General features: G+C 40.0%; 1 protein-coding gene across 1 annotated transcript; it reads right to left on the bottom strand.

Moving 5' to 3' along the window:
- Nucleotides 1–392: 392 nt before the first annotated feature.
- Nucleotides 393–12,847, bottom strand: LOC146453849 (transgelin-2-like). The gene is made up of 6 exons (XM_085096218.1): nt 12,677–12,847; nt 4,711–4,850; nt 3,500–3,560; nt 2,390–2,494; nt 2,013–2,045; nt 393–816 (listed from the first exon to the last, which is right to left on the bottom strand). The coding sequence occupies exons 1-6, from the start codon at nt 12,725–12,727 to the stop codon at nt 619–621; spliced, it is 588 nt and encodes a 195-aa protein (XP_084952344.1). The 5' UTR covers nt 12,728–12,847; the 3' UTR covers nt 393–618.
- Between the last annotated feature and the right edge of the window lie 1,290 nt (nt 12,848–14,137).

Below are 14,137 nucleotides of genomic sequence, written 5' to 3' on the forward strand. Positions count from 1 at the left end.
CTGGATCATTGAATCTTCTTCTTGTTGTTTTTGCAAAGCGAAATCAGCAAGATCGGGAAATATTTCTTGATTGTTCTTAATAAAACAATTATTCCACTCGCGCTTGTTGGATATGAGATGATAGATAGCTAACTCGGTGCTACGCGCCTCGTTGGCTCTCTATCATCTCATATCCAACGCGCGCTCGTGGAATAATTGTTAAATATAACGCAGTAGGAACCAACGGATATTAACGGGAATTGAGAAATTGGTACCCTCCCCCTAAATTGACTCCCTCCCCACCCCCTCCCCCTCAGTTGTCTCTCTCCCCACCCCCTCCCCCGCAATTGTCTCCCTCCCCATCCCCGACCGGAGGGTAGTCTCAAAAATAGAAGTGTTCAATAGACAATCTGTTCATGACAAACACAAGTGTTATATTTGTATAAAACTACAGATTACCGTGTTCATTCTTGTAAGCCATTTATAAAAAACAGTTATGAAATCGCACTCACAAAATTATACGTATGTCACCGCTTACAAAGTACTAAGTCCCGCCGTTTCTAAACTTTAGTTACATCCTTGTTTATTTGCCATGAGAAATCTGCGCTCTTGAATGGAAATGCCGCGTGGGCCTGGAGCTTATTTGTAGACGTTAGCTCCTGCCACCTGCCTGGGGCGCCCAAAGTGGTCTCCTGCCTGCGAGGCTCCTTTATTGCTTCCCATCTGGAGCCCTATGATATTTTTACCCTCCTTTAGCTGCTCCTCGGTGAATTCACGGGCGTTCGCTTGAGCCTCTTTTGGACCCAGCTGGGGTACAGGTTTACCAACAGCATATGCCTATCAGATTCAACAAAACAGATTACTTAAAACCTATTAACAGTGATGGAGGTAGATCTGAGTTTTCAGTGCTCAGCTGTTTGAGGAACAAATCAGTGGATAAAGAGTTTCATTTTCTTTACTGAAGAAACTGTGGTGCTGCGTCGGTGGGGAGTGGAAACGAATGTTTGGTTTTATCCACAACAGAGTTGTTAACGTAATAAGGCATTACGGAGGCCAAATTACTTTATCAACTCTATTGACAACTGAACCAGATGTTTGAAGAACAGCTAGGCAGGAAACGATCGCAAGTAAGACCAGAAAACCGGGAGCAAACTCAGTGTCCTGGGTCGAGATGCATAAAAAGTCTTAAGGTGAGAAAACAAGCGCGAAACATTTTACCAATATCGGAAAAAAAAAGTTCGTCGCCACGCAGTAATTTCTACAAAATGAGAAGAACTTTGACACGAACTATCTGAACTTATCTTCAACCGTATTAATCATTAACAAAAAAATTTCAACAGTCGCAATTCAAAAACATTGGTAATTTAGTCTCTCTATAAACATTTAATGAAGTTTGTTGTGCAGGTTCCACTGCGGGCATATCAGAGACGCCATGTTGAAAATGTGAAATATTCCTGATTTAATATTGGACAATGGAAATCAAAGCCTCCACGGGCTGCTTCGGGCAAACAAACGAGAACTGACCGAAATCAATTTTTTCCCCCGCGTTTATTTATAGTTAATTTCTAGTAAACAAAAAAAAAAAGAGTGAAAAAATTCACTTGATGTATTCTTCCTCTTTCTGCTTGATAAGCTTCTTCCATTCAGTTGCACAGTTTTACAAAGCGAACAAAAAACCCTTCACAGGAGGAATGCCAATGGTTAGAGCGGTTTTCAATTGACTGTCGAAAACAATTTGGCAATCACTATGGTTTTGCTTTACTTCGCTCTGTGATTGGTTAGCAAAACTCGCGCCAATTTTTCAACCAATGAGAAACAAAACCAACACCAATCGCGTCTTGCTCGCACGCGTTTTCCCGCACTTGACACCGGTTACATTTACCTCGAGTTCTGATTGGTTCATTGTGCTGTTTACAAGTCTCGTGATTGGCTAGAGTAATAAACTTTGTTTTTGGTTTTACGGCACTCAAATGTAAACCGCTCTATAATAAAATATTACTATAAATGATGATAACAACAGTTTCTGAGCTAACCTTTCGGGCAAAAGCATGCAATCCTGAGATAACCTGGTGAGATGAATAAAAAAAACAGTTAACACTACGCCAGCTTCAAAGTCTTTCCATGAAAAAGTCTAAATGTTAAACATTTTGAATATGTTTAACTTAGAAATCTTAGCCTGCGAGCAAATGTTTCCCATTTCAAGGGAAGGAAACGGGAGACGTGTGCTCACAGGCTAGGAAATTTTTCTCGATGCAACTGTCGGTTGCGGCTATACTAGCTACAATTGCAGCTGTAAAGCCCCGGCCCCCGACCCCTACTCTATGAGAGCCAATGGAAAACGCAGAAATCCAGTAATACTGTTCCTCGCCCCTTACCCATGAGAACTGCCAGGGAAAGTTCTGCCACTTACCCCAGGAATGTTCTGGTTTTCGTACAAGTCAACTGTTTGGAATATGTCGGTTTTAGGAACCCCAAGTTGATCACAGAAGTCCAGAAATTTCCCAATGTTTTCCATCTGAAACGTTCACAAAACAGAATAAATAAGGTCATAAAGTTTGCAAGCGTATAAGCCACAACAACAAAACAAGTTTAACTTTAAATACGCGCTAAGGCGCTGTTACACAAGCCAATTTTTCTTGCAACTTGCCTCGAAATTTTGTTGCGCCGTTGCAACACAAGTTGCCTGGTATAACATGCCCTGAAATGATGCCTCGCAACGTTATGCGCCAATCACCGTTGCACGAAGTAGAACCGACTTCTACTTCTCGCAACGATTGCGGAAAAAAAAAGTGAGACATGTTCATTTCAGAGCAAGCATGTTTAATGTTACACTAGGCAACGATCCGTGCAACCAATCGCGAGATAAGTTGCAAGAAAAATTGCCCAGTGTAACAGCAAGCGGTTTAGGTGACAGATCGCAGGTGAGAGGTAAAGTAGCTTGATGACTAAGTTTTAACCGCGGCTAAGTTAAAAATGGACACCTAACGAAGAATATTGGGTAAAAGGCTTAAAATGCTTAATGATTTGCCAGAGCTATTTGGACCGACACTGTTTGAGGAGTATGTTCGAATTGTTTAGCTGTATACTCAAGTCATGGAAACTTTTGGCGAACGGAATGTTAAAACAGGCGCAAAATGAGCGAAGGCGCAATCCTAGCTTGCGTAGCAGGCGCATGAAAAATGTAAGGCGCACCCTCGCGTGTCTCCCTCCCTCGCGCTCCACGCTTTTTTTTTCGCGCCTTTTTTTTTTTTCACGCGCCTACCACAAGGCTGGCGCAATCCCAAGTGTGGAACAGCTGACTCTTGGAACGACCAGAAGAGGCTATGTAGACAAGCGAAGAAAATAATTACCAGTTGGTTTCAGAGACAAAAAAATCTTTGACTTGGGTTGACTTTGACTAAGTAACGAGTCGTAAACAATAAGGAGGAATTTCAACTTCTCTTTTCTTTTCTGGGGAAGGTTAATGCTATTAAAAAAGGCTGCGAAATATCAATTGGCCATAACGGCCACCTACACTTACCATCTTAAACGCCATCTTGCTAGAGTTCTTCTTGATCTGTCCACCGAGTTTATTCGCCAGACTATATTTTTAAAAAATATATGAAGTTGTTAGTAAGAGATTTACTACAGAGGTGCTGCAGTAGCTTCCCACGCAGTCGTTTTTAGGGGACTCGTTTTACCTCCTTTTGTGGTGAGGAGGTAATACGAGTCCCCTAAAAACGACTGCGTGGGAGGCTAGTGCTGCAGTGTCATATTGCCATTTATAAAAAGGTAACTTTGTGTTTGCCTTTGCCAGCGATTGTGCAGACAGACACTAAAGTACAGGTGCGTTCCTGGAAAAATTTAATCGCTTTGCATTCTTTTCAATCAGTCTCAACTAGCCTGCCAACTAGGCTATCAATCAATCAATCAATCAATCGATCAAAAACTAAATTCAACTTCGAATCTGCTGCCTAAAATCTCCGAAGTTAAAGTTAGCGTTGAAATCGGCAAAAATTCCTGTAAATACTAACCGGCTTTCTAAAACTATATTCACCGCCGTTTTAGCTGTGTTTAAAGGCCAATTTACAAATACCGATTATAATCGGGCCGATTTGGCCGAATTTTGTAGAAAAAATAATTGAGCGGACGCAGATCGGCCCGATTTATAAAAAATGTGTGGCAGTATTACAGATCTTTTGAATCATAGCGATTTTCACCCCGCACTACATAAACAGAAACAACTGTAACGTGTAAATTGGCCCTTGCGATTTAACCTAGTAACAGGCCGATAAATTGGCCAGTTTATGAAGGTTTTTAAGCTTTTCACCGGTCATTCATATGCGTTATAGCTGCGGTAATAATAATAATAATAATAATGATAATAATAATAATAATAATAATAATAATAATAATAATAATAATCATCATCATCATCATCATCATCATCATCATCATCATCTAAGCTACCAAGCATTACTACTATGTACAAAGAAAGGAAAGGAAGAGAAGAAGGAGAGGAGAGGAGAGGACAGGAGAGAAGAGAAGAGGAGGAGAGAGAGAAGGGAAGGAATTGGGAAGAGAAGAGAAGAAAGGAGAAGAGAAGAGAAGAGAAGAGAAGAGAAGAGAAGAGAAGAGAAGAGAAGAGAAGAGAAGAGAGGAGAGGAGAAGAGACAAGAGAGGAGAAGAGAGTAGAGGAGAGGAGAGGAGAGAAGAGGAAGGGGGGAAGAGAAATACTGCCTTCCATCTTACTCGACTAGGACTTCTCCACTCTTCAGACTTTCGTGGAAGTCTTTTTGATCCGGTTCAGGTTTAAGAACCTGTCCGCCAAGAACTGCATTCATCCAGTCTCTTATTTGCGCCTCCAACTCAGGGTCATATTTAGCGTCTTTCTGTATAAGTAAGTAATCAGATCGTTAAACTTTCCATAGCCGTTTAAAGGTAGAAGTTCCGACGGCCATGCCATGGTAGTAAAAGGAGTTTCGCAATCCCATCTGCTGACTGTGGTTTTCGATTGAGTGTCGTATACTTCTCAAAAAGGAACCAAAGAACAAAATTCGTATAATTATATTCATCAAGATCTATTTATACATCACCACTCATACATATACATCAAGATTCGCAAAAACCCATCTACGTAGACCCAGGAGCAGCTAGGCGGGAGGAAGGGATTTTCATGGGCGAAAGTTTACAACAAGAACGGTTCTTGTCGTAAACTCTCGCCCATGGAAATCCCTTCCTCCCAACAAGCTGCCCCTGGGTCTACGAGAATGGTTTTTATACATATATACGTCATTATTATTAAACACATTAGGAGGTTTTATACCACATTATGCGTCTGGATGAACTAACTCGTTTACAATTAGTCCGTCTTCAAAGACGCACGAAACGATTTAATATGTCCAGACGCATAATAAGTCTGGGCGTACGGGCAACTGACAGTTTTAAAATTGAAAACCCGTAACTGGGGGGGGGGGGGGGGGGAGCGGGGATGGAAAAATAAAGATTGTCTCCAGCTTTTCTGCAGTAAAACTGTGCTTCGTTATCACGCGTTGAATCAGTAATAAAAGAATGATCCTGCTCATTTTCGCGGAATATCCCCTGATTTCTGGCGGTATTTGCGTGATTTCGCAAGATAATTGTTTTAACGATCTTTACAAAAAATTCGTATATGAAAACATCAAGATCCACTATGCAGGATTTTGCGGGATTCGAATAAACCGCTCCCCACAAAACGACAGTTCCTAGGCCTCTCACTGTCTTTCATCTCGGGTCACGTGGTCCGGCCGTTCGCCTCGGTTACGTCACCGAAACGAATTGATCGTGAGGGCCTGGGAGAAAGCCACACAGGGACTTTGAAGGGGTCTTTCCAATTTTTTTCTGTTCTCTTCAAATAGTGTCTAAGTGAGTTAGTTCTGAGAAATCTAAGAGCCTCTCCTTTGAAGAACCCTCTCATATGCCATGCCGGGTGGCATGAGACGGACCAACAATATACTCTTTAAATCTTGAAACAGAAATTTTAAGTCAAAGCGCTCTAAAACCAATAGTCTGGAAACATTATAATGATTGATGACATTGTTTCCCTCTAGAACATTACCAGAAGGGAAATACTACAGTTTATTGAATAGGCTAGCATGCAATCACCATCACGGCTGAAATATCTGAAAGATAAACAACTTCTTGGACACCAACGTTTACAAAGGCGAGAGATTTAGAGAGGAGTCGGTGCTCGATGTACGTACCCATTTTAAATCTACCGAGACCTGCAACTTCGGCAGGTATTTGTCTCATCGAAACCGGTCGCAATATACACTCGATTCAAAACACGTTGTCGCGTACAAAGTGTGAATCCAGATGGAATTATGGAGTGATCTTATCAGCTGCGCAAATTTTGCGGGTTTTTGTTTGTTTGTTTGTTTTTTTTACTCTTTGGTCAGTAGACTTTTATTGTCTGTTTTCACTGGACCGTGATAACCTGTAGCTCCATTGCACTGTTTTGAGCATAGGTCGCCCTCTCTCTGTCCGAGAAAAATATGTAAATTTCAAGCCCTACAAACCACATGTTTTTATTTTCTAACAAAGAAAGCCGTTAGGTCATATTGTTCATGGTCTATACCTTGTACCTGACAACGCTCTTCCTTCAATTCAGTGTAGCCAAACTTTTCACCAAAACAAAGGAAAATTATCGCTCTTTTTGAATACAGCAATAAAAATTAGGTCTTCCCAGGCCCAAGAGTCCGCACCCATTGGTTGTAACCTACAGTGACAAAACCTCAAGCTTATTTTGCCCGGCCCGTCAAATTTTGCAGCTGTGACCTTTAAAATCATCTTTTAAAGGAGATTCAATGTTGAACTTTTTAAATTCATATGAAAAAATGTTCGGTTCTAAACCTTTTCTGAGTAGAAAAGGAAAATGGTCAAAATTCTGCGTGTTCTTGACTGCCCTTGAGTCTTGAGTCTCGGTGGGGGCGTGATCATCGAACCTTGTTAAACCCTAACAGTGATCAGCATCAAATTTCTCTTTGCTTATTCAACCCCTGATCATGAGGCCATGAGAATTAAGGACATTATCCGGCAACCAATGGGAATTTTCTTGATATTTTAATAACTTCCCCACGGTACTTGGGCGATAAGCAGGCATCAACAAAATCTCATGATACCCATATGTTGTTTCACAATAAATAGGCATTAAGAAACAAAACTGAAATTGCAAAAATAAAAGGGCCCTTTAAAGTGCTGCTATGACGAAATTCGCGTCTTTCTAATCTGAGCCATTTTAAAACATAAACAAGCAATCTGTATGAGAAGAAGAATGCTGTTTACTATTTTCAAATATCTCTTTTTGTTCCAGAGATATTCAAGTTTTTTAAATATGTAAATTAGCCAAGTGATGACATCACAAACTCAACGGAATTTTGGTCAAATATTATGAAAAAAGATATCTCAGCCAATTTGAATCAGAAATACTTGGTTCTTTGCAGTGACATTGTCCTAGGTGCGCTCCATAATATGAGCTTATCAGTTTTGTTACCATGGCAACAGACTGGGTTTCAGTCCTCCCTGATACTTAAGGCTTTGCTAGCCACCTTTGGCGTTCTATTTTGATACTTGCCAATGGTGCCTCATCTGCATGATCCAGCAAGCGTATAAATATGTTAGGTCAAGTTGGTGGCCTTGTCAATTGTTTTTCAAGCTGAAAATCACTAACATATTGAAATCAGGTTGGAGGGGACTGGAAAAGAGTGAGTTGCCATGGAAACCGAATTTTTATAGCCCTAGGTGTATTGCCTTTAGAACTATTAGCCTGCCAGGTTTCAATGGTCTTGCTGTAAATTGACTGAGATAGCTCTTTTTATATACTTGATGTTATATGGAGTTGAGAATATGACGTCATCAGTCCTCTCATTTACATATTTTACACATTTTTCAAACATGAATATCTCCGGAACCAATGCAGATATTTACAAACGGTAAACGGCGTTTTTAATGTTTCCTAGAATTATATGTGATAAACCTTAAAATTCAAGAGGTAAAACTTTGATCATAGTAGCACTTTAAAGGGGGACAAGAACATAGCTTTCTTAACATTTAAATCGAATTTACATTGGCAGATACATCCATCTGAAGTAGATACAAGTTAAAACGCGCCTTTAAAGATGTTAATATAACAGCAAAAAAAATTAAAAATAATTTGAGCAAAATGCTCCCCCGTCTCTGCTCCCCCCTACCCCCCTCATTGGGGTAGAGTTACTGAGCGCAGAGTCTCTGCAGAGTCCCACCCTCACCGGTCCACCCGCCGCGGGAGCTCTGAAAACCTGATGATGCTGAAAACATTATATATAGGACGCGACAGTGTCTTTCCCTCCCATGTGGGACACATTTTCTTAAACGTGCACGAGGCACGGCCTCGTTTTGGTGCGAAGCTTGTTTTCGTCCTATAGCATCATAAAATCACTTTTTTCGTTCACAACTCTGACAGAAGTCTTGAACGCGTGGATTTCTTGACATCTTTTGAGTTGATGTCGATTACATCAAGGATTTTCTTGAAAATGTTCGTCTTAAGGTGGGGGTTCGCCTGAAAGCCGTTTTCACGCCGCTTAAAATCGGTCAAATGGAAATATCTTGCTTGCATTTCAAGCAATACAAAAGCCCTCCATTCATAACACAAATCAATGCTTTGGGGTGTTTTATGAATTTTTGGGTGATTTTTAGGTATATTTGGAAGGAAATAATTTTTCTTGAAGGATTGGTAAAATTAAAAAAAATAAGAAATGTTGAAGATTTAGTGAAGTTTTAAAATTAGAATTTGTTGTTAATAATTAATAGACGGATACCAAGTTAGTCCACTAGCAACCTGGGGTGCTCTTGTGTGGTTATTGACTGTCTGTTAGTGTTCCAAAAATCATTTTCTTTTTTCTATCCATTCTTAAAACCTCTTCTAATTTCACTCAAATTCAGGTAGAGCCCGGCACCTTAAGATGATAATAGACCACACCTTGGCCAGTCTTTTGCGTGCAGAGGAAGAAAATTGTGTGGACGAAAAGATCAGTGGGATTGTTGAATACTCAGAATGAAATAACTGAGGAAAAGAGAAACCACGAGACTATACTAAGCACTCTGGTATTAATGTCACTGCCCTACTATCCCCAGTCTCCTTTCTTGCGCGGTATCGTACCCATCCGGAAGTGCAATTTGACTCTTTTATACGCTTCAAACAAGGAAAAATGATTTTTTTCGATTTCCATACGAGAACAACATTAACATTTGATCAAGCAAATAAAAAATGTCCATCATAAACACTTTACAGTAAGCATGTACGGAGTGCCGATCTTGTAGTTCTTTAAGGACGGTGCCTACTAATACCGAAGTATTTTTGTGCGGTTTATGACTATGCGGGAAAAGCAGATCTCAGCAAGGCCTATTGGAATCCAAAAAGAAAATTGGGGGTAACCAGGCATTTTTCAGAGATAATTAAGCAATGATATCTCTAAAAGACGCCAAAATATAAAGCAATGTATGGGATTTTTTCCTAAATTGAAGCTTAACAAGATGCCCCTCTAATGGCATTACACGGAATGCTTAATGTAGCCCCAATTATTCCCCATTGTATGTTTCGCAGATATTTAAAAAATATCCTCCCTTGGCCATTGAAACAAGATGCCTGCTATACTGGCATTACGCGAGATGCTGGGGCTGATTCATTTATTCCAACTGTATGCTTCGCCGATTGATAAAACTATCCTTGCTAATGGAATAGTTTGAGTCACGACGATCGCGTTACGTTGTTTTCCGTGTGTTACGCGACTCAGACTATCAGCGGAAATTTGTCAAATTCCATTACGATAACGTAAGCTTCTCAATGACCTCTTTTCAGTCTCGCGTCGTGGTCTAAGACTGTCAAACAAAGCACGATTCCTTCACTAAGAACTCACCAATTTCCACCGTTTTACGTGTCGGGTGCTTCTTAGAAGTTATTCTTTCGATTTACCGCTTCAAAATGGTGAAATTTCCCTTTGAAAACGGCACACTTGAGTCCAGAACATGTGAAAACAATATGGCGCGACTTAATCCGTCTTTAATAAATATATCAAATGATGCATTGACGTCACACAGGTAGGGGTGAGTGGGTCCCCTCCCTCGCGATGTAAGCGACAAGAATGGATTTTGATTGGCCTGCTTCTGTTGAAGACAATCAGAACAATACATCCCGAGTAGAAGAGGGGTGAGTTTAATGAATAAATTAATGTACCGATTTATAGCTACGAGGAAGAAAAAAAAAAAAAAGAAATCGACCCGTTTTTAGACACGGTATGCCCCTTCAGGGCATCCCGCGTAATAATTGTCTGAATGGTTTTATTCAGATATATTGCGTGATACTTATCGTTGTGTTACTAGAAATCATACCAGAAATAACTATGCAATAACGTCATGACCCCGCTGAACTGGTCTGGCCTCCTCTAGCTCTAATCCTTCGCGTTGATCATTCGATCTGTTTTTTAAAGCGGATTTTCTTTGCTGTGAACTCTCCCAATTTCCGCCGTTTCAACTGTCGAGTACTACCTAGAAGTTATTATTTCGATTTACTGCTTGAAAAAGGTTGGTTTTCTCTCTGAAAACGGCAGATCCGGAGTCTTAAATTCAGACATGTGGCCGCCATTGAACGAAAACAACTTTTCCAAATGATGATTTGCTTTGACGTCACACAAGTAGAGATGAGTGGGTCACCTCCCTTGTGATATACGCGCAGATAATGGAGTTTGATTGGGCCGCTTTTGTTCAAGACAATCAAAACAATAGATCCCTTCTGGGAGAGGGAAGAATTTAATCTAGTTTTAATGAATAAATCAATTGATGATTTGACGTCAAAAAGAAGTGATGAGTGGGTCCCCTCTCTCGTGATATGTGCCTGAAAAATAGATTTTGATTGGGCCGCTTCTGTTGAAGACAATCAGAACAATATATCCTTACTAGGGGAGGACAGAGTTTAATGCATAAATTAATGTGCACATTTATGACACCGATGAAGAAAAAGATACCCGACCGAAACCTAGACACGTCATGCCCTGCGGGCATTCCGTGTAATTATCTCTGAAAAATGCCTGGTTACCCCCAATTTTCTTGAGATACCAAAAGCATTTGCTAAATTCTGCTTTTCTCGTATAGTTTTAAACCGCGCAAAAATATTCCTGTATTAGTAGGCACCACCCATAGGAAATCCGAGTATCTCACGATGCGCAGAACATATGCGCAGTAACAATAGTAGGCACCGTCCTTAAATAACGCTGTCGCCTGCGTATGGGAGTAAAATATGCCTGACAACCGGGACAACAGAAAGTTTGTGAAGGGGTTAAGAAAGTACCTATCTTGCAGTATTTTTAAATAAAGCTGTCGTCTAGGTAAGGGATGAGAATAGACCGCTAGGGTTGTATTATTCTCATGCAGGCTAAATGCATGCCTAAAGTCTGCACGTGAGGACAATACAGGAAGCCGGGAAGAAGCTTACACATTTTAATCAACGCCATTTTTGGAAAATCATGAAACACATTTATAATTTGCCTTCACATGGACAATAATAGAAACTACACATTTTAATCAACGCCATTTTTGGTAAAATATTGATGTACACGAATTTCTAAACAAAAAAGGCAATAAAATTGTCGTTCAGAAAAATCTAGAAAGCAGGATGGGATGGCAGGTATGCGTGACACCGGAAACGCATTCTTCAGACAAACGATTTTCGCATTGTCAAAGAACTTGTTCATTTTTTTCACGACAGCTAACGAAAAGGACTGTAGGATTTGTGTACTAACTGTAGACGAGTTTTGCAACGAAGTTTACCAAAATCTAAGGAAATAAAAGCCCTGAAAATACCCATTACATATAAAGACGCTGCGTGACTTTCCATTTGAGGTTGGTACCTTGTTTGGTTTCGCGGAATGAGTGGGTTTATATTTCGGCTTCCACCGGCTCAATTTTAACGAAACCGAACCCTTGAAAACGCTCGTGGCACGCTGAAAACTTCTACGTAAGACATATTGATTATTTTGCTTGATTACAAGTAAGTAACACTGTACAAGAACAAAGTACTAAACAAAATTGCAACGAAAATGCAAAAATGAACACCATGGCCGCATGGATAATGTACAGTTTGAGAGCACCAGCTAGTAAAGGTTTTGGGAAGTTTGTGGAATATGCAATAGTAACCACACAACAATAACTTACTGAACGTGGTACCTTTGTTTCTCGACTATAAACCTTAAACAAAAGAACTCAACCGGTGTCCCATAAACTCGTCCGTTCTCCAACGTTTAAACGCAAACGTCTACCCGACGAGGCAATGCTTTGACATGCGATCCTTCTCTTAGGTTTTCAATTTTCTATATGCTTTTTCAGCCGAAGTTATGAGACGGAATCTACAAATAATGTGTCTAGAAATATATACTGTAATCATGTATACACTCGAACCGCACCCTTGAGAAGTCAATCGAGCAACGCAGGCGAAACGGACAATGGCCGATAGTTTCGAGATTGAAATGAACACGCATGAAGAGGGAAACTGACATTTCCAGACATGAAATGCCAAAAAAATTAACCCACGCTGAAAAATTTTGCGGTAATGTCAGCGATTTTCTTAATTGATCCATATAATTACTGCCCAGTACGTTAAAATAGGAACACAATCGCTAAAATATACTTCTATATATCACTTTCATTGTACCTTTCGCTGCAGTTCAGCGGTGAGTCCAAAACCTTTGGGTCGGGAAGCCATTCTGCCGCTTTAGAGGTCGGAGAGTACAATTTGCGTCAACAGAAATGCCTTTGGAGTGGTTTTACGGTGAGTTATAAATATGCAAGCCACCGGAAAATGAAAATCGATTCCAACGAATGACGTCAGTTTTACACGTCACGCAGTCACAACTCAATAACCTTATTGATGATTGTCATTTGATTTATTTCCGTTCAGACAGTAAATGTGCTTCGTAAGGTCTCGTCTATCCGCCTCTAGAGAACAAAAGAGTTTTAAACATGGACTTTTGAACTTATCTTGCCGAAACCCATTTTAGCCGTGAATATCACAGGAGAGCATCATGTGCAAAGTGAATAGTAATTAACAATTATTCCACGAGCACGCGTAAGCGAAATAAGTACCAAGTATAAAACCCATGGAGTCAAAGTCGTGACAGAAAAGAAAAATTACAAACAAATGAAATGTGACCTGCCATGCAAGAACTACTTCCATATTTTGATTTCTTCATAAAATGACGGAAGCACGACGATTTGCGAGAAATAAAAAAGCTCAATTATGCTTGGAATTGCATAAAACACTCAAGGGAATGGTTTTCAAATCTCCCAAACTATTTCAAATATTTCCATCAAGTCGTGGGCGCATAAACCCTGCTAGCTGAGGTTTCTTTCGAGAGGAAGTATTATTAGCCGACTACGCGAAATACAACAGACGCGAACGACTTCAGACATGCTAAAAGACTTAGCTTGCCAGAAAGAAACCTCTGCTAGCAGGGTAATGGACGCATTAACCAAAACAATGCGAGAAACAAACCAAGTCAGAGCAATTTTTTGATTCTTATAAGTCTAGGCATTGTCTACATTAACAGCTCTAAAATAGGTATACACAAAAATCGCCCACACTCAACTAACCAACCTGATCATATAAGCTTATGTTGTGCTTCAATTTTTTACCCTTGGTTTAAATTTTATTTTCCATTGTTTTAAACTCATTATCATACGTTACCATACTCAAGAACAATAGTACACAATAGGAAGGTAAAATATAAACCAAGGATAAATTTGAACCACAACATATATTCATATGCATATGATCAAAATTTAACGTGGCCTAAACTGAAAATCCAATGTGAACAGCCTTATCAAAATCACAATTGAAGGGGACTGTGTGGAAATATAAGGCCCCAAGCGACTTTTGATGTAAGATCAAATATTTTTTCCTTTTTTTCGACAAGTGAATACAAGGCAATTTGGAAGGAGAATCTAGCAACTGATCAGAACTCACTTAGGGCTTTTTTCCAGGCACCCCTTCAATTATTTGTTCAAAATTTGTTTAAAATCAATATTACATTCAACCATGTTCTCACAAGTGTCGGGATAAAGGTAACAATGTGGAACATGACAACATCATTACTTAACAGACTACACTGTGCCT

This window comes from Pavona decussata, unplaced genomic scaffold, assembly GCF_977016875.1.
Source record: "Pavona decussata unplaced genomic scaffold, jaPavDecu1.1 SCAFFOLD_322, whole genome shotgun sequence".
Classification (NCBI taxonomy): Eukaryota; Metazoa; Cnidaria; class Anthozoa; order Scleractinia; family Agariciidae; genus Pavona; species Pavona decussata.